General features: G+C 39.4%; 8 protein-coding genes and 1 long non-coding RNA gene across 17 annotated transcripts; 5 read left to right on the top strand and 4 right to left on the bottom strand.

Moving 5' to 3' along the window:
- Positions 1-147: 147 nt before the first annotated feature.
- On the top strand, positions 148-2881 carry LOC148166215 (mitochondrial ribonuclease P catalytic subunit-like). The gene is made up of 6 exons (XM_088049068.1): positions 148-825; positions 867-1090; positions 1138-1342; positions 1389-1641; positions 2372-2704; positions 2751-2881. Exons 1-6 carry the CDS (start codon positions 452-454, stop codon positions 2862-2864), a joined length of 1503 nt encoding a protein of 500 aa, XP_087905194.1. The 5' UTR covers positions 148-451; the 3' UTR covers positions 2865-2881.
- Positions 2882-4603: 1722 nt separating this feature from the next.
- Positions 4604-10680, top strand: LOC148166214 (1-phosphatidylinositol 4,5-bisphosphate phosphodiesterase-like). The gene is made up of 10 exons (XM_088048512.1): positions 4604-4663; positions 5464-5640; positions 5689-5886; positions 6879-6958; positions 7296-7532; positions 7580-8414; positions 8460-8610; positions 8655-9708; positions 9761-10022; positions 10068-10680. Exons 2-10 carry the CDS (start codon positions 5470-5472, stop codon positions 10323-10325), a joined length of 3246 nt encoding a protein of 1081 aa, XP_087904638.1. The 5' UTR covers positions 4604-4663; positions 5464-5469; the 3' UTR covers positions 10326-10680.
- Positions 10681-10767: 87 nt separating this feature from the next.
- Positions 10768-11428, top strand: LOC148166213 (dolichyl-diphosphooligosaccharide--protein glycosyltransferase subunit 4-like). Its single transcript, XM_088048514.1, has 2 exons — positions 10768-10878; positions 11248-11428. The coding sequence occupies exon 2, from the start codon at positions 11249-11251 to the stop codon at positions 11354-11356; it is 108 nt and encodes a 35-aa protein (XP_087904640.1). The 5' UTR covers positions 10768-10878; position 11248; the 3' UTR covers positions 11357-11428.
- Positions 11429-11640: 212 nt separating this feature from the next.
- On the bottom strand, positions 11641-12670 carry LOC148166212 (superoxide dismutase [Cu-Zn]-like). Its single transcript, XM_088048513.1, has 2 exons — positions 12559-12670; positions 11641-12345 (listed from the first exon to the last, which is right to left on the bottom strand). Exon 2 carries the CDS (start codon positions 12337-12339, stop codon positions 11878-11880), a length of 462 nt encoding a protein of 153 aa, XP_087904639.1. The 5' UTR covers positions 12340-12345; positions 12559-12670; the 3' UTR covers positions 11641-11877.
- A 3055-nt stretch (positions 12671-15725) lies between these two features.
- On the top strand, positions 15726-18143 carry LOC148166211 (kinase D-interacting substrate of 220 kDa-like). 4 transcript variants are annotated; one of them, XM_088049303.1, is made up of 7 exons: positions 16158-16301; positions 16358-16738; positions 16991-17170; positions 17224-17474; positions 17532-17824; positions 17867-17954; positions 18000-18143. In XM_088049303.1, exons 4-5 carry the CDS (start codon positions 17312-17314, stop codon positions 17543-17545), a joined length of 177 nt encoding a protein of 58 aa, XP_087905429.1. In that variant the 5' UTR covers positions 16158-16301; positions 16358-16738; positions 16991-17170; positions 17224-17311; the 3' UTR covers positions 17546-17824; positions 17867-17954; positions 18000-18143. The 4 variants fall into 4 exon arrangements, with proteins under 4 accessions (XP_087905426.1, XP_087905425.1, XP_087905429.1 ...); XM_088049302.1 differs by having other exon boundaries at positions 17873-17954; positions 18000-18138; XM_088049300.1 differs by lacking the exons at positions 17532-17824; positions 17867-17954; positions 18000-18143 and adding exons at positions 15726-15816; positions 15874-16096 and having other exon boundaries at positions 16154-16301; positions 17224-17316.
- Positions 18144-18960: 817 nt separating this feature from the next.
- Positions 18961-19981, bottom strand: LOC148166210 (uncharacterized). 2 transcript variants are annotated; one of them, XM_088049297.1, is made up of 4 exons: positions 19890-19981; positions 19487-19839; positions 19268-19430; positions 18961-19217 (listed from the first exon to the last, which is right to left on the bottom strand). In XM_088049297.1, exons 1-3 carry the CDS (start codon positions 19896-19898, stop codon positions 19421-19423), a joined length of 372 nt encoding a protein of 123 aa, XP_087905423.1. In that variant the 5' UTR covers positions 19899-19981; the 3' UTR covers positions 18961-19217; positions 19268-19420. The 2 variants fall into 2 exon arrangements, with proteins under 2 accessions (XP_087905423.1, XP_087905422.1); XM_088049296.1 differs by having other exon boundaries at positions 18964-19217; positions 19478-19839.
- Positions 19982-20302: 321 nt separating this feature from the next.
- Positions 20303-21930, bottom strand: LOC148166209 (uncharacterized). 5 transcript variants are annotated; one of them, XR_015771040.1, is made up of 6 exons: positions 21518-21930; positions 21096-21281; positions 20821-21042; positions 20682-20771; positions 20568-20632; positions 20303-20393 (listed from the first exon to the last, which is right to left on the bottom strand). It is a non-coding gene; the product is annotated as an uncharacterized LOC148166209 (long non-coding RNA). The 5 variants fall into 5 exon arrangements; XR_015771042.1 differs by having other exon boundaries at positions 20568-20619; XR_015771043.1 differs by having other exon boundaries at positions 20568-20643; positions 20687-20771.
- A 91-nt stretch (positions 21931-22021) lies between these two features.
- LOC148166208 (ATP synthase F(0) complex subunit g, mitochondrial-like) lies at positions 22022-22537 on the top strand. The gene is made up of 2 exons (XM_088049298.1): positions 22022-22167; positions 22233-22537. Exons 1-2 carry the CDS (start codon positions 22128-22130, stop codon positions 22490-22492), a joined length of 300 nt encoding a protein of 99 aa, XP_087905424.1. The 5' UTR covers positions 22022-22127; the 3' UTR covers positions 22493-22537.
- Positions 22538-22576: 39 nt separating this feature from the next.
- On the bottom strand, positions 22577-23169 carry LOC148166207 (large ribosomal subunit protein eL39). Its single transcript, XM_088049304.1, has 3 exons — positions 23061-23169; positions 22851-22954; positions 22577-22662 (listed from the first exon to the last, which is right to left on the bottom strand). Exons 1-3 carry the CDS (start codon positions 23061-23063, stop codon positions 22614-22616), a joined length of 156 nt encoding a protein of 51 aa, XP_087905430.1. The 5' UTR covers positions 23064-23169; the 3' UTR covers positions 22577-22613.
- Positions 23170-23256: the final 87 nt, after the last annotated feature.

Below are 23256 nucleotides of genomic sequence, written 5' to 3'. Positions count from 1 at the left end.
TTGAAATAGCCAATAGCGTAACAGGGTTTCTGACAGCACACAACATGCATGCACCTGTGTATTGTTGATTGCATAACCAAAAGTCTTCAGTTTAGGATAAAATTTTAGACACAACGTCATTTAGCGACCCTAAATCTATTTGCGGTTTCAGATTCTTGATATTTATTAGACTTTCCGAGAAAATTAAAGTTAAATTCGCAAAAAACATGCGTGTGGACAAGCTGGAATATACGTTGAAGACTACGCCTGCGCCTAACTTCAGCCCAATGTGCATTAAAACATTAATTACACGAAAACAGAGCCCTGAATCTCAAATCTAAGCTCAGATTCTTGTTCCTGAGGCCCAAATTAATAAAAAAAGTCAGTTTTTAAGGCAAAAAATAAAAAAGAAACGCGCAAGCAAGTTCTCTAACCTCAAATTTAAATGTTAACCTAACTTTTTCACGCCAAAATGTTACCCCGGTTTTTTTCCCGTGTCTCCAAAGGATTTAGCTCCGTAAAGCCCCCGGAGCGACTGTCCGCAAATCAGCTGCTATGGAGTGTAATTCAAGAAAAAAATATTCAGAGAGCTGAAGACTGGAAGAACGTAAGAACGGAAATTTTAAGCGCTCACAAGGTTTTCACCCCTGCAAACATAGACGCAATGACTGTAGGGGTGTGTACCAACCAGAAAAAATATGATTTAGCTCTGAGTTATTTGGATTTTTTGAAATCTGAGGGAATGCAAGTGAACTTAGCCACAATGGGGAAGTATTTTAAACTCTTATATTTACGAGGGATTGAGGATTGTTTGTCTAAAGACGAGGAAAGGAGGATTATAGCAATGTGAGTTGGTTGTCATCAACGAGATTCTAAAAAGAATTAAGGTATGAGAAGCTGCGAAAATCGCATCCTGTTCTAGATTCTTTGACTTTGGAGGGTGTTGTCCAGGCTCTTTCCTTAACAAAGAAGTGGAGGGTGTGTCTCGAATTGTTGGAAGAAATGAAAATTAGTTCTTTACCAACGTCGAGTGCGTATAGCGCTGTGGCTGCGGCCGCATTTGCCAACAATGAAGAAGAAGTAGCGTGGAAGCTTCTGGATGAAACTTTAGGTACTTTCATTTTTTCCCATCAATCTTTCACTATAATTATTTTAAAGAGAACAACAAAACGATCCATGAAAAAGTCTACACTTCATATTTCCACCAACTAGAAAAAAAGCCCGATAAAGCCGAAGGAATCAAAGAAATGTTCAATTTCATGCAGAAAAACAGCATAAGAATCGATTCCGCTATTGTCAACGACTTTACCGAATCCCTTTTGAGTCTCAAGCTCACCGTTCGCCCTCAGACTATCGGGCAAAGGTTTGTCCCTTTTTTTAGTGCGCAACAGTATTATTTGTTGTTTTAGAGGTATCTGCAAGAGCTGCAACTCCTCGCTCAAATCCTTTGAATTAACAGATTCTGAATTCAACGAGCTCAAGTCGAATGTAATAAAAAACGTAATAATCGGTAAAGACGTTTTCAACAAATCCACTCCTGAGGAACTCTCCCGATTCCGCGAGTTCTTGTCGAATCTGCAGAAATTTGATGTTATCCTGGATGGACTGAACATTGCTTACTCTGTGGGGGTCACCCACTCCCCGGTTGTCACTTCCGGTTTGGTAATTGAAGTCATTTTTATCCAGTTGGTTTAGGTTGCAAATTCCACCAAAATTTTAATTTTTATCGTGTAATTCGTTCCTGTTGCAAATGTTGCAATGATGGTGCTATACTAAAGCGCATTACTACAAGTCCACTCATTAAAAAACGTAATAAATTGAACTGATTTGCAAGAATTTTCGAAAAACAATTGTTAATGAAATTTAAAAATAATGCGATTGGCGCTAGAACCCAACTCCCTTTTGTTGGTAATAATGGACCAACCCGATTTTGATGGAAAAGTCGAGAAATTTGCCTTGATTTCCACTGTTTTGACTGGTAAACACGCGCAGAACACTGAGAACACTTCCATAAATGTTTTAGAACACCAAAATTCCCGTGGGAACACTAAACACTATTTTTACACGGAATAGAAAGCCGACAGTTTGAATTACAACATTCTGTGATCACAACACTTGCGAACTTACCGACAGTTCCACAGCCGTCTCAGTCGAGCTCTAGCGCTGGAGTTTTGAAATTTGAATTTTGTGGAGTTGGAATTGGAGTATAAATAAATCTTGATTAATTATTACTCAATTTGAGACGTTGATAAGAACTGAAAGCCTGATTCACATCCATGGGTTTTCGCAAATTCACAAAATTAGTGGACTGATAGACTTTTTACTCGGTCTGCAAATTACCACTTTGTCGGCCTAGTAAGTAAATGAGCGTTTTTTCGTTGCTTTTTTCCAGCTCGCTGCTGTCGTCGCCCATTTCGTAAACACCGGCAAAAAGGTCTTGGTCCTTGGGCGGAACCACATGAGCCGCTGGCCCAAAAAAAACTGGAATTATGTAACGCAAAATGCGACGACGTTTCTCACTCAGGATTTGTCTCAGGATGACCCGTATTTCTTATACTGTGCTTTACATTCCGGCAAGGATACGATTATTGTAACGCGGGATTTGATGAGGGGGCACAAGTTTCTTCTGAGCGAAGCTCGCTTAAAGCTGTTGTTTGAGAGGTGGTTGGCGCAGCGGCAGTATTTCTTGGTGCGAGTTGTCGATAAAGGAGTCCCAATCTTTAAGGTCTTTTTTCTATAAAACGTAGTTTTTTACTCACTGTTGGTTTTAGAAGCCTCTTCCGTTTTCGCAGATTGCTCAGGAGAGGAATGGCTACTGGCACATACCATGCACGGCTGTTACTGCGACGTCCTCAACTACCAATTGGTTGTGTGTGAAAATTTAATTAATAAAAGATCTAGAGAGTAACTTGACGTTTTATTCTAATCAAAATTAAAAAAAGTGTTTAAAATTTCTGTATTTCTGGACTATGGAAGGCGAAGTTGATGACGAAAATGAGTACGAAGATTATGCTCGCGCTGCCTATACGATGGTCAAAAAAGAGCCCAAGAAAGAAACGTGCAATCAAAGAATAGACGAACTGTCGACACCTCTCCGAAGAATGTTACTAGCGCTGTGGAACGACCACGGTTACCACCTCTCTGAAGAAAAAGTCAACAACTTGCGGCGTTTATTGCGTCAAATGTACGCCATGACTCCCGAGTATGTAGAATTCTTCTTAAAACTTGAAAATGTTTGACTGGTTTTCAGAGAGACTGCGAAGTACTTCGCGGAGCTCCGTTGCAAATCACAGGATGAAGCAATCCGCCAGAAACTCAAACAGAAGCTCCGGAAGTACGTCCAAGAGAAATATCGCGAAAAGCAAAGAAATCGCGCTTACAAACTCCTGAGGAAGCTCTTAAAATGTGGGATTTCCTACGCTGCTCGCAACCCCGTCCCTCCAATAGTTTCCATCCGCATCCGAAACTTATCCGATGTTCTTCTTCAACAGTTGTGCGAGCTCCTGGACGTTGAAATACCCTGTCGCTGCAGCAATGGTACGTTTTCTTTGTTACTCTCTCAATTGAGTGGTGATTTTAGACCCATTCGGATGTTTCCTCATTGCGGTGGCTGACTGGATGGCCATTGCTGTTGAGCGTCTTCACTTCGCTGCAGAACAGGAGGTCTCGGGACTGTATAATAATACGGAAGTTCCGACATCGTACGAAGGAATGGGAGAACCTGCCTCTCAAGAGCTTCCAAGGAGTTATAGAGACATGGGGCAACCTCTGCCTCAAGATTTTCCAAGGAGTTATAACGATATGGGACGACCTATGGCTGCGTCAACGCCACGTCGCGCTCAAGAGGATCCAAGGAGTTATAGGGACATGGGACAACCTCTGGCTCAAGAGTTTCCAAGGGGTTATAACGAAATGGGACGACCTATGGCTGCGTCAACGCCACGTCGCGCTCAAGAGGATCCAAGGAGTTATAGAGATATGGGACAACCTCTGGCTCAAGAGTTTCCAAGGGGTTATAACGAAATGGGACGACCTATGGGTGCGTCGACACCACGTCAACCTCAAGAGGATCCAAGGAGTTATAGAGACATGGGACGATCTTTGCCTCAAGAGTTTCCAAAGAGTTATAAAGATATGGGACGACCTATGGGTGCGTCGTCGAAACGTACCGCTCAAGAGGATCCAAAGAGTTATAAAGACATGGGACGACCTTTAGCAGCGTCGACGCCACGTCCCGCTCAAGAGGATCCTAAGAGTTATAAAGATATGGGACGACCTATGGCTGCGTCGTCGCCGCGTTCCCCAGATGTACCCCCTTATGAAGGGATGGGACAACCTTTGGCAGCATCGTCGCCATGTCCCTCTTTATTAGACCGAGTTCCCTTAATCGGAGGAAGCTCTTCCACAGCTTATCAAGACATAGATGAAAATTTAATAGGATTATATCCATATTATAGCATTTTAGGATCTAACAAATCAAAATCATAGAATCAGCGACGATTAAAAGTGTCATTTGATCGGATTGTATTGTAACTGTTGCGTAATGTGCCAATAAACCACCTGAAAAGGATTACAACATTAAAGTATTGATTGTTTTAATTTAATTATTGCAACCATAAGAGTGCTAAGCGGCGGACACGAGTCTCAGTCGTGCGGAAATTGTTGGAGGAATGTGAAGAGTTTGGTAAGTGGAACTTTTAAATAACTCCATTATTGTGTTTCGTAAACATTCTTAAAAACAAACCCGTGGCTAAACTCAATAATTTTTTAATTTCGTTGAAACTGAAATGAACTTTTTGCTCTATCGGAGTCAGTAACCGCTTTAGAGACAATTTTATTATGTTTTTGATCGTTATTTAGACAATAAACTCACGTTTTTGTAATTATTCAACCATGAATTGAATGTTGGACGGTTTTGATATTATAATTATCAATTAACGATATGAAACACCATTTCAGCGGTTGGCATTGAATATAATGGGCTCGTTATCAGTGTTGGGTGTTTGATAACTTTGTAACAAGAAAAACTGGTAAAATAATGAAACGATTACAGTTGAATTGTGTTTCTGCCCAATTTAGTTCAAAAAATTTAAATTGTTTTTTTTTTCTAATTCAAAATTTGTAAAATGTAGGCAACCAAGAAAACACGTTTTTGTCAAAAACCGTTATTATTGAAGTTTGATTTAATTTACAGAAAGTTTATACGTGGAGACAACTAAACTTGTCTTTTTACACCGTTTTTTCAATTATATTGGCTTAGAAGCCGCAATTCTTTGAAAGACGGAGGAAGCACATCAAAATTCAAACTTCGCGCCGCGCACTATTGACGTCTGACGTAACTATGACGTCTTGCTTCTAGTAAATAAACATGTCATTTGCAGAAAGATGAGTTTTTCGTGCTCGCCGCTTTATTTTTTTAATTTCCGATCAAAACACATTGCGTAAAACCCGCAATGAACGTCCTTTAACCGACATTTTGCTCAGTTTACCATGACGAAGAAATTCGAATTCGACTGGCACATCCCCGTGCCAGAGCCCCTCCGGAATGGCTGTATTATGGACAGATGGACCGAGGAAAAGGACAACACGGAATTGGAGCAATACGTGTTGTTCCGTGTCGACGAGTACGGATTCTTCATTTATTGGAAGAGCGAAAACAGGGTTTGTTGTAAATGAGGTGTGAGCCCCCTTTTAGAAGTGTTTCCACAGGAAGGAGATGTCATCGAGTTGTGTCAAGTCAGCGACGTCCGCGCCGGGGGGGTCCCGAAAGATCCGAAGTTGTGTGCGTCGTTAGTTGCTAAACATGGGGCTGATCTTGAGGAGAAGTCTTTGACTATTTGCAGCGGCACGGATTATATCAACATCAATTATCAGCATATTGTCTGTCCTGATAGCGACACTGCGAAGGTAAAGAGGTTGTTTAGGCCATGATTGGATTTAAAACCACACTAAAAGTGTGTAGACTCTAATTTCATGATAATTCATGCACTTGGAATGGTGCTTAATTGATTTTAATTGCTCGTGTTTTTGTTGTTGGAAATAGCAATTTTATTGTAGTGATTACACATGTAATTACTGGACGCTGCTAAAAATGGAAAATGGATTAGTTATGTTCAAAACGAGAAAACTGGATTTTTGCTATTTGTTCAAGTACAAGTTTTATATCATCATTTATATTCAGACCCACGCCAATGCGGTTTGTGATAATAATCAACAAGTTCTGCAGCGGAATTATTCATATTCACAAACTACAAAATTAGCTCAAACAAAGTTATATTTATCTGTTGCTTCAGATCAATAATCAATCATTTTATTGCCGCTATATCAAGGTCTTGGTCAAAAAGGAAGATCCCCAGTTGAGAAAAAATAGAATTCATGTTAGTAATTTACTTTAGTTACGTCCGATAATGTCTTTTTGCGCAATATCAGACGAGGGACTAGTCCGCTAAAGTGTACGTTTTCTCTTAACCCTTTAACTGTTATAAACGTATGTCCAGAACTCGTGACCCAGAGAAAAAAGGCTTATGGAGGCAACAATTCTGAAGCAAAATTTCGAAACAAAAATTTTCTAATTTTCTAGCTCAAAAAATAATCGAGTAAAGACGAAAAAACAGTAGCCAATCCGGAAGGTGTTAAATGTGAATCTATTTATTCGATTCGTCTTATCTACTAACTTTTGCCCCCAAAATCTCAAATTCTTATCATTTGCATTTTCTAAGGAAAATGGCAAAACGTACATATAAGTTTACAACAGTTAAAGGGTTAATGATGTTCAGCCAAAGGCCCCAATAGTACTCGTAGCCCTGCCACAGGTGCGATTACGAACAGAACCGCCAGAAAAGTCCCTCTTCTGTCGGTTCTCTGTCATCTCCTCTAATAATACTTGAACGTATTTGAAGGTGTGGTTGGACGGTTTGCGAAAGATTACTCATAACGTGAAAGCCAATAACTTCTGTCCCATGACATGTTTGAAAAAGCAGTAAGTTGGTCACCTTTTTACCTGTTAACAAAACCGCATGTGAACGTCTCAAAATTCCCATTAACCGCCTCAGCATGTTTTTTCTTCGTTACGCAACATCTTTGATCTTTTATTTTTTGCATGGCTTCTGCAACAAACAGCTCTGGCAGCAAGGTTTAAGAAGTATTACTCACAACAATAAAGTTGTTAATGTTTGCCCGAGAACTGCCCTGATGAAACAGTGAGTTTTCTACTTTGAGTTGGTTTTTGGTAGATAGTCGGGGGCCACACGCATCGCTTGTAGCTTTTATCCTTTATTCCTCCCGTTTTTATCCTCGTCTAATTTCGCAATCTTTAGTTGGATGCGACTGGGATTTATGGTGGACGCCCGGGGAAAAGTCCCGGTGAAAGTAGTCGCGCGGACTTTCGCCTCCGGAAAAACCGAGAAGCTCGTCTATCAGTGTCTGTCGGAGTTGAATCTCCCAGGAGGGAAGAACGACGTGATCGAACCTGAGGACTTCACGTTTGATAAGTTTTATGCTTTGTATCATAAGATTTGTCCGCGGAACGACATCGAGGAGCTCTTCAGGACCATGTAACTCCACCATCCGTGTCACCGACTCTTTTAACATTCTTTTACAGAACGCAAGGGAAGGCTGATTATATGAATCTCGACCAAATGATCAACTTCTTGAACGAGAAGCAAAGAGATCCTCGTCTTAACGAAATCCTTTATCCTCATTACGACGCCAAGAGGGCCTCTGAGATCATCGCGACTTACGAGCAAGATGAGGCGGCGAGAACAGCGAATCGGCTGACCAAAGACGGATTGATTCGTTATCTGATGTCGGACGAAAACGCGCCGGTTTTCTTGGACCGCTTGGATATCTACATGGACATGGACCAACCCCTTTGCGCTTATTATATAAATTCTAGTCATAATACGTATCTAAGTGGTCGACAATTCGGAGGGAAATCTTCAGTGGAGATGTACAGACAGGTCCTGTTAGCAGGATGTCGGTGCGTGGAATTGGATTGTTGGGACGGCAAAGGCGAAGACGAAGAACCGATAATCACGCATGGTAGGGCCATGTGCACCGACATTCTTTTCAAAGACGTGATTTACGCCATCAGAGACACAGCGTTTGTCACTTCTGATTACCCTGTGATCTTGTCTTTTGAAAACCACTGCTGCAAGACGCAGCAGTACAAACTGGCGAGGTACTGCGATGAAATTCTGGGGGATTTATTATTGAAGGAACCACTGGAGGATTTTCCTTTGGAGCCGGAAATCCCCTTACCCCCACCGTCGTCTCTAAAAAGGAAGATTTTGATTAAGAACAAGAGACTGCGACCGGAAGTGGAGAAACAGGAGCTGGAGTTGTTCAGAAAGGGGCAATTTGTCATCGAGGACGAAGAAAAAGAAGATGCGAGTGCGTCAGCCGATAGGCCTCTTCCCCCAGACATCTCGGCTGAAGTAAGTAAACTAGAGAAAAGCATCGAGGATTGTAGTTGTTTTTAGACTCCGGCGCCTGATATTACTCCGGGGGAAGGCGACATTGGCGCCCCCAGCGTGGTATACGTGGGCTCCACCACCAACGTCCATCCTTGGTTGAGTTCGATGGTCAACTACGCGCAGCCGATCAAATTCCAAAGCTTCGAAAACTCCGAAAGTAAGTTCGCTCGTGTCACTTCTTTACCTATCGGCGATTTTCAGAGCGAAAGATCCACCACAACATGTCGAGTTTCTCGGAACCCGTCGGTCTGGGTCTCCTCAAGTGCCAATCAATCGAATTCGTCAATTACAACAAACGCCAAATGTCCCGCATCTACCCAAGCGGGGCCCGAGCAAACTCTTCCAATTATATGCCGCAAGTCTTCTGGAACGCCGGTTGTCAGATGGTGTCTCTGAATTTCCAAACGTCCGATTTGCCCATGCAACTAAACCAAGGGAAATTCGAGTACAATGGTAACTGCGGGTACTTGTTGAAGCCGGATTTCATGCGAAGACACGACAGGACGTTTGATCCTTTCGCTGAGAGTCCTGTGGATGGAGTGATCGCTGCTCAGTGCTCAGTCCAAGTGATTGCTGGCCAGTTTTTGTCGGACAAGAAAGTTGGTACCTACGTGGAAGTGGACATGTATGGGCTGCCAACGGACACCATAAGAAGAGAATTCCGTACGAGAATGGTCCCTTCAAATGGCCTAAATCCGGTCTATAACGAGGAACCTTTCCTCTTCAGAAAAGTGGTCCTTCCTGACTTGGCCGTCTTGAGATTTGGAGTGTACGACGAAAACAACAGACTTCTGGGTCAGAGGATTCTACCCCTCGATGGGTTGCAAGCTGGCTACCGGCATATTTCTCTAAGAACTGAAGCAAACTTCCCCATGTCGCTTCCAATGTTGTTCTGCAATATCGAGTTGAAGATCTACGTTCCTGATGGATTTGAGGACTTCATGGACGCGCTGAGTGATCCCCGGGGATTCCGAGGTGCTCAACAGAAACAAAACGAACAAATGTCGTCGATGGGCATCGAAGTCACCGACAAAGGACTCGACAAAAAGGAGAAGGAACGCCTGGAGAAAAAGGAAGAACAGTTGGTTTTCGAACCCATCACCATCGAATCGATCAAGCAAGACAAGGCGTTCCAGAAAACAACGAAGAAACAACAAAAGGAGTACGATACGTTGAAAAAGAAGCAATCGAAGGAGAAACTAGGAATACAAAAGGCGCAATGCGCGGCTGTGGATAAGTTGATCAAGGGCAAAAAGTAAGTTTCTGTTTGGATGTTTGTAAATGTAGATTTCTATCATTTCTTTCAGTAAAAGCGACCTTGTGAACGACCCATCAGTGCGCAAACTGGTGACCGAGCAGACTTTGGAATGGAGTTCCCTCATGGAGCGCCACCGAAAACAAGAATGGGAGTTTTTACGCAACCAGTTGGATGAACAACGCGATGCTTTAAAACGTCACATGCAAATTTTACAAGCGAGTCAGATGAAGCAACTCGAAGCAAAACATGACAGAGAAATGAAGGAGATCAACAGCCAACAAGCGAAGATTTCCGTTGAAACAGCCAAAGAGGTGGTAGCCCGACTAACTGTGCAATAATTTCACGTTGAATTTCAGGTCACCAATGATAAAAACCTCAAGACCAAACGGGACAAAGAACGCCGGTTGAAAGAGAAGCAACAGAACAACACGAAACGGTTCTTGGAGGAACGAAAGGCGGCGTCCAACAAGCAGTTGAAAGAAAAGGATAAGTTGAGAATAAAACATGATAAACAGTTGGAAATGTTGTCACATGATATTCAGAAAATGATTGATATGTACAAGAATGAGGAACTCGAATACGAGATGTCGAGTAAAAGCGAGTTTTTTGCCTAAGGACCAAATTTATTTATATTATACTGTAGTTTTAATGTAAATGTCAGATTCTAGTCCTTACAATTTAGAGTTTACACTTGCATTCATTCTTGTGTACGTGATAATAAGGTGGAATTGGTACTAAAAACTCGTTACGAATTTTTGTTCCTGTATGTAATGGTGTTTTTATTTTCGTTGTGGTTTCGCAACCTTCAAATCTTTATCTAAGATGTTATTACGATTTATAAATTTTATGTGAGTTAAGTTTTAGACGATTTTAGGGAAGAATTCGCTCTGAGTTCAAGCGAGAGAATGCGGCGTTTGTTCTCATTGTATCCTGATTCAGAACTATATGTCTAATAAATTATAAACTAGACTCGGAGTTTTATTTCCAGGATAATAAAAAAGTTGCGCTCAAAAATTTAAATGATTTTCTAAAAATTCAGAAGCGCCATCTAGCGCTAAAAGTGGGAAGCCGGTCAATTGACACCTGTCACCGTGCAACTGTCACAAAATCGTGTAATTTTGTGGGGCACCAGTTTTTATTACTTGTCTTGTTTTCAGGGACTGAAAAGTGAGTCTAATGAGATTTTTGTGGGGTTTAGTGCAGTTTTTTGAACGCTGAAAATGAATTGGAAAATGGGGCTTACCGGCAGACTGTAGTAGCTTTGCAAGCATTTAAAATGCGGTAAAAGTTTGGAAACACGAGGAATTGTACAATTCTCACGGTTTTAAGTGAGAAAAGTCAAAATTTTGAGCTGTATTTACACAAGGACGTTGAAAACTGTGGCGATATCTAGCAACAGACGATAGTCGATAATAAAGTTTTCTGTTTTTTTTTTATTCGTAATTATTTAAATTTCTTGTAAATTATTTAAAGTTTCTCACAGTTCTTTGTTTAAAATGACCTTTTCATACCTAATATTGACTTTTTTTATTACAGGATGGTTACAGACGTCCATTTAGCCGTATTATCCAATGCTTTAGGAGTAGTCCTCTTTTTACTCGTCGTTTTATTCCACTACGTTCATGCTAATAATTCCAGAGTTTAGATACCCAAAATGTAGGCATTTTTATACTTTTATAACATGTATAAAATTTAAAATATAACAATAATAAGCTAATTTTTCGTTCCATTTATAATCCAAAAACCGAAGAAAAATTATTTTGTCTGCCTAGTCCGCAAAATTTGGTTTCAAGACGTGACAAATCCACTAAAGGAACTACAAGACTATCGTCCAATAAAGTGGCATTTTGCTGACTCACACAAAAGAAGAGTTTGCGGTGCAAGCACCAAAATTTTCCATGATAGCCCATAAAAAATCAAACGCAAATGTACTTTTTTGCTGGCATTTATTACGTCGTGATAACAATAAAAAATATAGGTATCTATAATTAGTATTTTATTATCAAGGACCCTATTACATAACACTGGTATCTTGTTTATCAGTTGACTCTTCACATGTTAAAAAACTCAACCACAAAAAAAATTAAAAATTCTCACCATCTACCTAAAAATCCTAAAGAACAAATTTACTTATAGTAATAAAAAAAAGGTGAAATCAAAACTTGTTTAGGCTTTAGTAATCCCAACAACCCCACAAGCCAAACGAGCGCCAGCATTTCCTGTAGTTTTGCTCAATTCATGTCCCCCTTGTCCCAAATCGTCAGGATCAGCATGAACAACCAAAGTGCGTCCAATGATGCTATGTTCTCCTTGCAAAGAAATATGCTTGTCTGTGATATTCACTTTGGCAACTCCATCACCTCCAGCTTCTACATTCCCCAGATCTCCAACATGACGCACGTCGTGAGTTGGGCCCCCATGATCCTTTCCATGCGGGTTGAAATGAGCGCCGGCGGAGATGCACCCATTGGTGTTGTCACCGAATTCGTGGATGTGGAAACCGTGAGAGCCTTTTTTCAGACCGGTGACTTCGCCCGTTACTGAGACAGGCGAGTTGCCGTTTTCTTGGGTGAAGAAAATGGTTCCTTTAACTTCACCGTTGAGGACGCACACAGCTTTGGTCGGCATTTTGTTCTAGAAGAGGCAAGTGACTAAGCAGAACTGATAATGGGAGTGATTATCATTGCGGGCTCAAGGGCAAGAAGGAATTAGTGGTGGGGAAGGGGCCAAGGTCTCGAAACCGGCACAAAAAGTGAGGTTAGGTTTGATGGGGGTTCTAAATTTAATATATTATGGAACATGGGGTTTCTTGCAACAGGTTGTTGTAAAAAATGATGACAATCTTACCGAAATGCTTGTTCTGGAATGAAGAAAAAACTTAATGACAATTGATTACACAACTGTCAAGCTGTCAAATTTGTCGGCGACTTTACCGCCATCTACAACAATCTGGTCGTAACATAAATTACTGCTCGCGCACGACCTGCTGTATATCTACGACCTGTGCATTCGTGTAGTTCCACTGTTTCTCCGCATATGCTTTGGAAAGCGCTGCTGCTCGGGCACTTTTGGGAACATTTTACCATATTGGGTTTATTACCAACATTGTTTTTGACATTTCAAATTTTAAGTTTGAATATTGAAATTATTACACGTTGTTTGTTGCTTTTTCAAGTTTTCGTTGTGTGCTTTGTTTACGATCGTTACTTTGTTCTACGTTTGTGTTTTTTGTAGCTTTCAAAAGTCAAAAATCTTACTAACCCCAAAATTCAATTTGTCAACAATGTCAAAAGCGCCCGAGCAGTGGCGCCCTCCTCGGCAAAAAAATGCGTTTTCTCGGAAACATTCTTGATGCGGGGAAATGAGATGTTGCACAGGTCGTAGATATACAGCAGGTCGTGTGCTCGCGTATTCTGATCAAGGTGGCGCTAGGTAACTTATATGAAGAGCAGTCTTGATTTCAAAAAGTAATTTAAAATATCATGCGTAGTTTCTTGGAATCCAAATTTGTTGTGATTTATTAGCGTCTAGTTAGTAAAGTCTGTGTGAAGTGTAATTAGTACTTTAATTAAACCAAATGTACAATTATTTCTGAAAATGAGTGCAGGAGGAAGAGGATGATGTGTTTCGAAGTGTGCTGAGGCTACATATGCAAAAAGTAAGAATGAAAATCTATTTCTGTCGACATCTCGTTTATTTTTGGAATAAACTCGCGTTATTTTAGCTCTTTTTACGCGAAATTTTGCACAGATTCCAAATCTGTGCTCAAAATTTAAATTTGACAAAAAACTGAGGTTTGGCCGATCAAAGTTTTGGATGTTTGATTTTTATTTTTCTAATTTTGAAAGTTAAACATCTCGAAAACTATTAGAAATATTGAGCAACCCTTTGCGCCATCGCTTTCCTCGGCTCATTTTACGTAAGAAAACTTTCTTAAAATCCCAAAATTTTTTTATTTTTTTTATTTTTGGCCATAACTCGTAAACTATTTGTCCCATAGATCTCAAATTTGGCCAGTAGATATATTTTGAGCTTCTTTTTCGACTCACGTATAATTCAAAGCTATTAAACGTCGTTTTCATTTTGAAAACATTGACTGAAAATCACCCCAAAATGACGTTTTCAAAACAGTTTTTGGCCAATGCCTTGTTTATTTATTAAGCAAACTCTACAAATTTTGGTCTCATTTTACGCAGAATGTCACGTTGAATCTAAAAACATGAGAACTTTTGAATTTTCGTCAACAAGTAACTGAGTTATGGCCGTTTGAATTTTTGGGTTTTTGCCAGAAGGCCAAATTTTTGAAGGTTCAAAACAATTCGTGCTTGATATCTTGGAAACTATTTCAGATACCGAGTTGCGGTTTGCGCCATCGTTTTTCTCGCGATTTTTTACATAAGAATAAGTGCCATACAAAAATTTGAAAAAAAATGCAGGGGAAGATTGCGGTGTTGGTGGTTTAAAAAAAAACGGTTTTTATAAATAAAATAAATAGAAATTTTGATCTAGTGGCCTAAACTTCCAACCAAAAGTTTCGCTATCTGGTGAGAGGACGGGTGAACTGTCAACTTCGGCGTTATTCCGCTAGGTGGCTTTAAAGCAAAAACTTCTCGCAATGTTTACAAATCGAGTTGCGGTTTCAAATCGATTATTAGTCTTGTTGGGGCTTTCATGTCTTTAAAAAGTGTCTGAGTTTAGAGCCTGGTGTTATGTGTAAGTGGAAGTTACCGTTTTTCATGTTTATCCAAGTTTTCAAATTACGACCGAGGTGATTTGATCTAACCTTATTTTAATGCGAAAATGGTTTTTACGTGGAAAGTTGTTGCTTAATTGTTAAGAAAAACCATAATAAGAAACTCTGATACTTATAAACGTTGCGTCAGGTTTTTTTAATCTAACTAATCTTCTACTTTAGGGACAAGAACGGAAGTGATTCAAAAAGTTGACGAAGTACAAAGAAGCCAACGTAACCTGCACAAAGTCGAGTTTAATCCCCAGAGTGCTAAAGTCTGAAGAAAAGGCGACAAAGCGAGATGCCAATTCCATTATTTTAACAGAGTGAGTTTCAATTTTAAGTTAATTTGCAATTACAATTTCCACTAGACTTGACGTGACAAGACATGCTTATTTTTGATTGGTTGAATGAATAGTGCGTCTTGCCATCAACCCAAGAAAACAAAAGTTACTATACTACCACGAAATTATTAAGATGTATTATTGGTTGCCTACGTGCTGCATGTTCAGGCGTTAGAATTCACATTACTAATTAAAACTTGTTTTCAGAGTACAACAAATAAGGAACAACACTGCTGCTTGCCCAAGAAACCAACAGAATTCTTGACTGTCTACTTTTTTCATGTATCTGGGAATGCTACGAATCAAGTTACGCAAGTTAAGAACTTTATTTGAATCTGTTTGAAGTTGGTGGTGAAATCGATTTGCAACAAGTTTGTGGATTCTGAATTATTATTAAGAGACTGAGTGTATGGATGATGGTCTTCTCATGACTACACACAGCATCTTGATGGGACCACCCGTGGTCTAATGTCCTAACGACGGTTGTCGTCGCTCAACGTTGAAGAAGTCTGCAACTTATTGCACACAATTGAAGAAACCACTTATTCAGCGCTTCCAGCGCCAATTCTTCACACCATAGAGAGATATTGTATTCCTATGCTGTGGTACAGTGAAGTGATACAGGAGCTTAACATCACGAAAAAGGTGCTGCTTCACTGCAACGTGGATGAAAAAGGTAAAATTCAAACATGTTTAAAGTCAAAGTCAAGTGTTGTTTTTCCAGTTGTTGAAGATGTCGTTCAGAGATTGGGATATGTTCAATCTGTTGCTGATTTCATTGGGGGAGCACGAAGTTTGCAACGTTTTCAAACCTGATGAGCAGAAAACGAGGAGTGTTCTTTCAGAGAAGACTTAAAGAAACTTAACTAACAGAAACGTCTCTGGAGGACATCTGGTGTCTTGTGAGCTGTTTTGTGAAGTCAAGAAAACATCAGGAAAGGGAAGTTTGTGAAGAATTTTCATTGGTTTCTTGAAAACGCGAAATCTACAATGCTGACTGCTATACTGCTTGTTTATGAAGGATGGAAGGTTTGTTTGTTTTCTTTTTTCGCCAATCATGGTCTTCTCTTCATTTGTCTGTTGCAGCTGAAGAAGAATTTGTTGTACTTTGGGTCTGGAGCAGGTGCAGTCAATTGACAGCTTCACCTGACGTTAAGAAGCAACAACTGCACAGAATGAGAAAGTTCCAGTTGCTTTTGCATGAAGAAACCAACAAAATTCTTTACTGTCAACTTTTCTATTTTTTGGGAATGGTACAACAGAATCTGGGTTTGCACAAATTTATGAGTCCTCATTGAAATTCTTAAATGCAGGTAAGCAGAAAATTGTTGGAATCACAGCTTTAAAATGCTTTGTGGTATTTTAGGAGTGTTGAAGTTGTCAAGAAAGAAAATACATGCAGCAAAGGCTATGGAGGAAGTCTGCTAGCTTTTGAGCTATTTTGTGAAGTTATGAAAACATCAAAAAGTAGAGGATGAAAATTTTTTTTCCTACTTAATTAGGAAGGATGAAAGGTTGGTTTTCTTTTCACTCCATTGATGATCTCATTTTTATTTTTTTTCTCTTGCAGCTGAACAAGACTTTGTTGTATTTTTGTATTTTTGTATTTTGTATTTTTGTCAGAAGCAGGCGCAAACAAATCAAAGCTTTGCCTGATATGTACAACCAACCAACAACTACAGACAGTGAGAGAAGTACAGCTGCTTCTACATAAAAATCAAGAAAGGCTGCATTTACAATGAAAAATGTTTCTCGGATAAGTTAACAAAATGTTCCTAATGAAACTTTTTTACACTTCTTGTTCAGTGGAGGAAGGAGAGAAGAACATGGAATAGTGCAGAATTTGGGATGATTGGGATGTGGACTCAGAAACGTGACATGCACAGTCAGTGTTCTTAAGCGCTAAAGTCTGAAGGAAATGCGAGGTCCCAATTCTTCCTATTTTAACAGAGTGAGTTTCAAAAATCATTTTAGGTTATGTTACTAAAATTTGAATTTCCCTCCTTTGTGTTCAATTTCCACTAGACTTGAAGTAGTCAAAACTTGCTTATTTTTGATTGGTTGAACGATTAGTGCAAACTGGTATCAACCTAAGAAAACAAAAGTTACTATACTACCACGAAAATATTTACATGTATTATTGGTTGCCTACATGATGCATGTTCAAGCGTCACAGTTTTTACTAATTAAAATCTATTTTCAGAATTCAACAAATGATAACAATGATGCTGCTTGCACAAGAATTCTTCACTGTTCACTTTCTTAATTTTCCGGGAGTGCTATGAAAGAAATTGCGCAAGTTAAGAACTTTATTTGAAGCTATTTGTAGTTGGAGTTGATTTGCAACAAATTTATGGGTCTTCATTGAAATTTTTAAACGCAGGTAAGCTGAAAATTGTTTGAATCACTGCTTTAAAATGTTTTGTGGTATTTCAGGTTCCAACTTCATTACCAGAGTTTAGAGACTGAGTCTATTGACTACACACACCTTGCAGCATCTTGATGGTACCACCCATAGCCTAAGATGTCGAAAAGGCGGTTGTCGTCGCTCAACGTTGAAGGAGTCTGTAACTTATTGCACAGAATTGAAGAAACCACTCATTCAGCGCTCCCAAAGTTCAGTGAAGTGATACAGGAACATAACATCACGAAAAAGGTGCTGCTTTCCTGCAACGTTGATGAAAAAGGTAAAATTCAAACATGTTTTAAGTCGAAATCAAATGTTCTTTTTCCGGTTGTTGAAGATGTCGTTCAGTGATTGGGAGATGTTCAAAGTGTTGCTGATTTCATTGCGGGAGCACGAAGTTTGCAACGTTTTTCAACCTGATGAGTCTACAAACAGAAAACGAGGAGTGTCCTTTTAGAGAAGACCCAACGGATACGGCTTTGGAGGACACCTTCTGTCTTGTAAGCTGTTTTGTGAAGTCAAGAAAACATCAGGGAACGGAAGGAAGTTTATAGAGAATTTTCATTGGTTTCTTGAAAACGCGAGATTTAGAATGCTGAATGCATCGTGCTTTTTCAGGACGGACGGAAGGTTTGTTTGTTTTCTTTTTATGGTCTCACCTTAATCTCTTAGTTGCAGCTGAACACAACTTTGTTGTCCTTCCTCTTGGTCAAAGAAGGAGCAATTAACTACAGAGTGACAGTCTCAGCTGCACATTCAGGTAAGGTAACATGTTCCTGATGAAACTTTTTTACACTTCTTGCAGGAAGAAGAAGATGGAGGGATTAAGAAGAGGAGGACATGGCAAAGTGTAGGAGTTTGAAGTTTTTGCTCACATTATGTTGTTAGTCAAAATAATGTAATTTGCTATGTTTTTGTACGATTTAGAATTTGCTCATTTGCTTACATACATAAAGTTTAAACTTGTTTTCTTTCCTTTTTTCGGTTAGTAGTCGTTTTCATGCAAAAATTTATCCAAGTTGGTAAATAGTTCGGCATTATTCCGCCAGATGGCGCTTACTCGACAAATTGTGGTAAAAATCCGTGCTAAATTGGATAGCTAAGTTTCAAACCAAAATTTTAGCCCTCTGGTGAGAGAATGGTTGAACTAAATAGTTCGGCATTATTCCACCAGGTGGCGCTTACTCAAGAAAATTGTGGTAAAAATCCGTGCTAAATTGGTTAGCCAAGTTTCAAACCAAAAATTTAGCCCTCTGGTGAGAGAATGGTTGAACTAAATAGTTTGGCATTATTCCACCAGGTGGCGCTTACTCAAGAAAATTGTGGTAAAAATCCGTGCTAAATTGGTTAGCCAAGTTTCAAACCAAAAATTTTGCCCTCTGGTGAGAGAATGGTTGAACTAAATAGTTTGGCATTATTCCACCAGGTGGCGCTTACTCAAGAAAATTGTGGTAAAAATCCGTGCTAAATTGGTTAGCCAAGTTTCAAACCAAAAATTTAGCCCTCTGGTGAGAGAATGGTTGAACTAAATAGTTCGGCATTATTCCACCAGGCGGCGCTTACTCAAAAAATTGTGGTAAGAATCCGTGCTAAATTGGTTAGCCAAGTTTCAAACCACAATTTTAGCCCTCTGGTGAGAGAATGGTTGAACTAAAAACGGCCCACAAAAAAAATTAGGTCAAATTTTGAGAGGCAAAGTTTCTATTGTCGAAAATTTTGCAATTTCCAAAATCATAAAAAAAACAATTGAATGCCAGAAAAAGCCTAAGTCTCAATAAAAATTCCTACAATGATCACAAAAACAATCGAATGGCTACAAAAACTATAAATCGAATACCATAGTAAAAAAAACCTAAAATTGACTTCTTTCTAATTAAAGGAGACCCTAGATTTGCATCAATCTTCTTATCTGACAGCTGTGCTTCATCGAGGCGATTGCTCAAGTCCACTTCAGAGTCAGTCTTGCGTTCACATCCTTGTCACTCTACACTCTTTCCTGTCCTTCTCTTCTTCATTCTAGTTCCTACCAGAAGTATGAAATAGTTAAGTTTAAGAACGTGTTTGTTACCTCACCTGAAAAAACTCTTCAATGCTGTTGCCTTTCTTAAGCTTTATGTACAGTTAGGACTGACTTTCTCATTTTGTTCAGTTGCTGGTTCTTCACGTTAGGCGAAGCTTTCAATTGTTTGCGCCTGTTTCTTCACCAAGAGTAGAACAAAGTCTTGTTCAGCTGCAACTGAAAGATTAAGGTGAGACCATGAATGGAGAGAAAAGAAAACAAACCTTGCATACCTCCTGAACAAGCAGCAAACCATACAGCATTGTAAGATTTCAAAATCTCGCGTTTTCAAGAGACCAATGAAAATTCTCCATAAACTTCCGTTCCCTGATGTTTCCTTGACTTCACAAAATATCTCACAAGACACCAGATGACCTTCAGAGCCTTTGTAGTATTTTCTTTCTTGACAACTGCATCTCGATGATGCTGTTTCCGTTGGTTGAGTTCCTTTGGGCCTTCTCTGGAGAAACACTCGTTTTCTGCTCGTAGACTCATCAGGTTTGAAAACGTTGCAAACTTCGTGCTCTCGCAATGCAATCAGCAACACTCTGAACATTTCCCAGTCACTGAACGACATCTTCAACCACTGGAAAAAGGAACACTTCGACTTCGACTTAAAACATGTTTGAATTTTACCTTTTTCATCCATGATGCAGTGAAGCAGCACCTTTTTCGTGATGTTATGCTCCTGGATCACTTCACTGTACTCTGGGAGCGGCGAATGAGTGATTTCCTCAATTGTATGCAACAACTTGCAGACTCCCCCAATGTTGAACGACGACAAGCGCTTTTTGGACATCTTAGCCAATGGGTGTACCATTAAGATGCTGCAAGGAGTAGTCAAGAGAAGACCATCATCATCAATAGACTGAGTCTCTTAATAGTAATCTCTATTACTGAAGCTGAGACCTGAAACACCACAAAACAATTTGAAGCTGAAATTCAAACAATTTTCAGTTTACCTGCGTTTAAAAATTTCAACGAAGATCCAGAAACTTATAAATCCATTCTACAACTCCAAACAGCTTCAAGTGAAGTTTTTAACTGGCGTAATTTCTTTCGTAGTATTCCCAGAAACATGAGAAAGTGGACATTGAAGAATTCTTGTGCAAGCAGCATCGTTGTTGATCATTTGTTGTGCTTTAAAAATAAGTTTTAATTAGTGAGAATTATTACTCTTGAACATTGAAGTACGTAGGCAACCAATAATACACTTCGAAAATTTCATCGCAGTATAGTAACTTTCGTTTTCTTAGGTTACTGCCAGTTCGCACTAATCGTTCAACCAATCAAAATTAAGCTAGTTTTACCCACTTCAAGTCTAGTGGAAACTGAACACAAAGGAAGGGCATTCAAAGTGCAGATTCTTGCAACATAACCTAAAATGATTCTTGAAACTCACTTTGTTAAAATAGGAAGAATTGTCACCACACATATCCTTCAGACTTTAGCACTTAGGGACACTGACTCGACTTTGTGCATGTCACGTTTCTGCGTCCCCGTCCTTCTCTGTCCTTCCTACAAAAAGTGTAAAAAAGTTTCATGCAGAACACGTTTGTTACCTCACCTGGAAGAGATTCTTCATTCTCTGCAGTTGCTCATTATTCACGTTCAGTGTAGCCAAACTGCAACTGAGAGGTTTCCAAGAAATCAATGATCACCACAAACTTAAATTTCCTGATGTTTTCTTAACTTCACAAAATAGCTCAAAAGACAGCAGATATCCTCCTCGGCGTTTGTAGTATTTTCTTTCTCGACAACTTCAACATTGCAAGTTCTAAATCTGTTCCTAAAATACCACAAAGCATGTTAAAGCTGTGATTCAGACAATTTTCAGCTTACCCGAGTATAAAAATTTCAGCAAGGATCCAGAAATTTGTTGCAAATCCATTCCACCAACACCAATTTCAAATGAAGTTCTTAGCTTGCGTAATTTCTTTCCTAGCATTCCCAGAAGAAAAAGAAAGTCGACAGTGAAGAGTTTTGTTGGTTTCTAATCGAATCAGCATTGTCTTGAATGATCATACTCTGAAAACAAGTCGTTTAATTAGAAGAAATTGACGTTTAAACATGCAGCGTGCAGGCAACCAATAATACACCGTGATTCTTCAGTAGTATAGTAAATTTTGTTTTCTTAGGTTGATGGTAAGTTTGCAAAATCGTTCAACCAATCAGAAGTAAGCATGTTTGTCTACTTCAAATCTAGTGGAAATTCAAATTGCAAAATTTCCTAACAAAACTTAAAATTATTTCTAGAAACTCACCCTTTACATCTTGTATTTCTTCAGACTATAACACTTAGGGACACTGACTCGACTTTGTGCAGGTTACGGAGGCCTCCTCATCTACAACTTTTAGAAATCACTTCCGTCAGTCCCTAAAAACAGATTTGCTTCATTAAAAAACATGACGCAAAGTTTATAAGTTGCAGAACTTCGTATTTATGCTTCTCTTAACAAAGTTATGCAAGAACCTTTCGTTTTTCGCATTAGAATTAGGTTACATCAAATCGCCTTGGTCGTATTTTGAAGACTTGGAAAAATGGTAACATCCACTTGCTGCACATAACCAGACGGTAAATTGAACATTTTTACGGCACAAAAGTCCCAACAAGACTAATAAAAACCGATTTGAAACCGAACCTCAAACTTGTAAACATCGGAAAAAGTTTTAAGATCAAAGCCACCTAGCGGAATAACGCCAAAGTTGTTAGTTCACGCGTTCTCTCACCAGAGGGATAAACTTTTGGTTTGAAACTTGACAGATCGATTTAGCTGAGATTTCCACCATCTTTGTGTCAGCTGTCAATTTAAGTTCTCAGAAAAATAGTTTTTGTGATTTAACAGAGATCCCCACATCCACACCTCGGCCAACATGTCCAAGTTGATAGCTCAAGCCCCCGTGTTGGCTGCAAGTTAGTTTACAAATCTTCAAATCCAACTTTTGGACTGTTACGTAACATAACCTTACCTTTTTTAGAACTCGCAGCGGAAGCTAAACCCAGATTGCAGACGTTCGTCAAATACGCCAAAGTTGAACTGACACCTCCAACTTTGGCTGATTTGCCAGAGATCCGTAGTGGAATCGCCCGGTTAATCAATGGGGCCAGAACTGGACGTTGGAGGGAAGTTCCAGTCAGGGAGGCCTGGTTGAACACACTTGTTACTGTCGAAGTCCTGTGCTGGTTTTATGTTGGTGAATGTATTGGAAAACGTCATATCGTTGGATATGACGTCTAAATTCTACCTTAATTCTCTGTAGTTAATAATAAACTGTTCTAAGGATGAAGGTTTGTGATTCTGGGGCTTGGGGGAAACAACCAATTAAAGAAATTATTTATTAATAAGTTCAGGAGTCAATTTACAACTTCAGCTTGGTTCTACGCCAGTGACGTCGCTTAGCGTTGTATCTGAAAGAAAAAGCACAAATTAACCAAATTGACGAGACAAACAGAAATGAAAAAGTGGTTGAATCGTAGTTGCAATGAAAACAAAACATGTCGAAACTGACATAACCTCACTTTCTCTCAAACAAAAAGAACTGTACCAAAGTGTCCCCAATTTCGTCAGACGACATAAAAGGATACTTATTTCTCACCTAATTGTGTTTCCTGTCCTCATACGGACCCATTGTGGAATTGGCCTGTTTTGTTTCAGCTTCTTTGCGAGCTTCCGCTTAATGATGAATGTTTTGTGAGCAGACTGAAAAATAACGTCACCAAATCAATATCCACGCATAAACGAACGTAAATTATTAAATATACAGAATAATAACAAGGGATGATTGGAATTTTTCAAAATTTCTTACCATGGCTGCTACTTTTCCAACACCTTGACAGAAAAGGAAATGTTTTCCGGTTTTCGAAGGTTGGCAACATGGGTATTTCGGGCGGCCAACATTACACGCAGAAAAACCCCAGATTTATTTAAATTAATCAAGATTCTCACAAATTTCCAGTTTTTTGTAGAATTATCACGCATAAACTCACGGCGAGGCAAATAAA

Source organism: Gnatocerus cornutus, unplaced genomic scaffold (assembly GCF_029298725.1).
Source record: "Gnatocerus cornutus isolate USDA-ARS CGAHR unplaced genomic scaffold, icGnaCorn1.1 ctg00000023.1, whole genome shotgun sequence".
Lineage (NCBI taxonomy): Eukaryota > Metazoa > Arthropoda > Insecta > Coleoptera > Tenebrionidae > Gnatocerus > Gnatocerus cornutus.
This window is presented reverse-complemented; position numbering and strand designations above follow the sequence as displayed.

What these genes read in the sequence shown, in the direction of transcription:
- LOC148166207 (XM_088049304.1), bottom strand. An exon ending in AGGACAGGAAACACAATTAG is followed by an intron (nt 22,663 to 22,850) that starts GTGAGAAATAAG and finishes TTTTTCTTTCAG; the next exon opens with ATACAACGCTAAGCGACGTC.
- LOC148166213 (XM_088048514.1), top strand. Translation starts at nt 11,249, where the DNA reads ATGGTTACAGACGTCCATTTAGCCGTATTATCCAATGCTTTAGGAGTA.
- LOC148166212 (XM_088048513.1), bottom strand. Translation starts at nt 12,339, where the DNA reads ATGCCGACCAAAGCTGTGTGCGTCCTCAACGGTGAAGTTAAAGGAACC.
- LOC148166214 (XM_088048512.1), top strand. Translation starts at nt 5,470, where the DNA reads ATGACGAAGAAATTCGAATTCGACTGGCACATCCCCGTGCCAGAGCCC. An exon ending in ATTGGAAGAGCGAAAACAGG is followed by an intron (nt 5,641 to 5,688) that starts GTTTGTTGTAAA and finishes GTGTTTCCACAG; the next exon opens with GAAGGAGATGTCATCGAGTT. An exon ending in CCCCAGACATCTCGGCTGAA is followed by an intron (nt 8,415 to 8,459) that starts GTAAGTAAACTA and finishes AGTTGTTTTTAG; the next exon opens with ACTCCGGCGCCTGATATTAC.
- LOC148166208 (XM_088049298.1), top strand. Translation starts at nt 22,128, where the DNA reads ATGTCCAAGTTGATAGCTCAAGCCCCCGTGTTGGCTGCAA. An exon ending in AGCCCCCGTGTTGGCTGCAA is followed by an intron (nt 22,168 to 22,232) that starts GTTAGTTTACAA and finishes TACCTTTTTTAG; the next exon opens with AACTCGCAGCGGAAGCTAAA.
- LOC148166215 (XM_088049068.1), top strand. Translation starts at nt 452, where the DNA reads ATGTTACCCCGGTTTTTTTCCCGTGTCTCCAAAGGATTTAGCTCCGTA. An exon ending in CCTCAGACTATCGGGCAAAG is followed by an intron (nt 1,343 to 1,388) that starts GTTTGTCCCTTT and finishes TTGTTGTTTTAG; the next exon opens with AGGTATCTGCAAGAGCTGCA. An exon ending in AAGGAGTCCCAATCTTTAAG is followed by an intron (nt 2,705 to 2,750) that starts GTCTTTTTTCTA and finishes TGTTGGTTTTAG; the next exon opens with AAGCCTCTTCCGTTTTCGCA.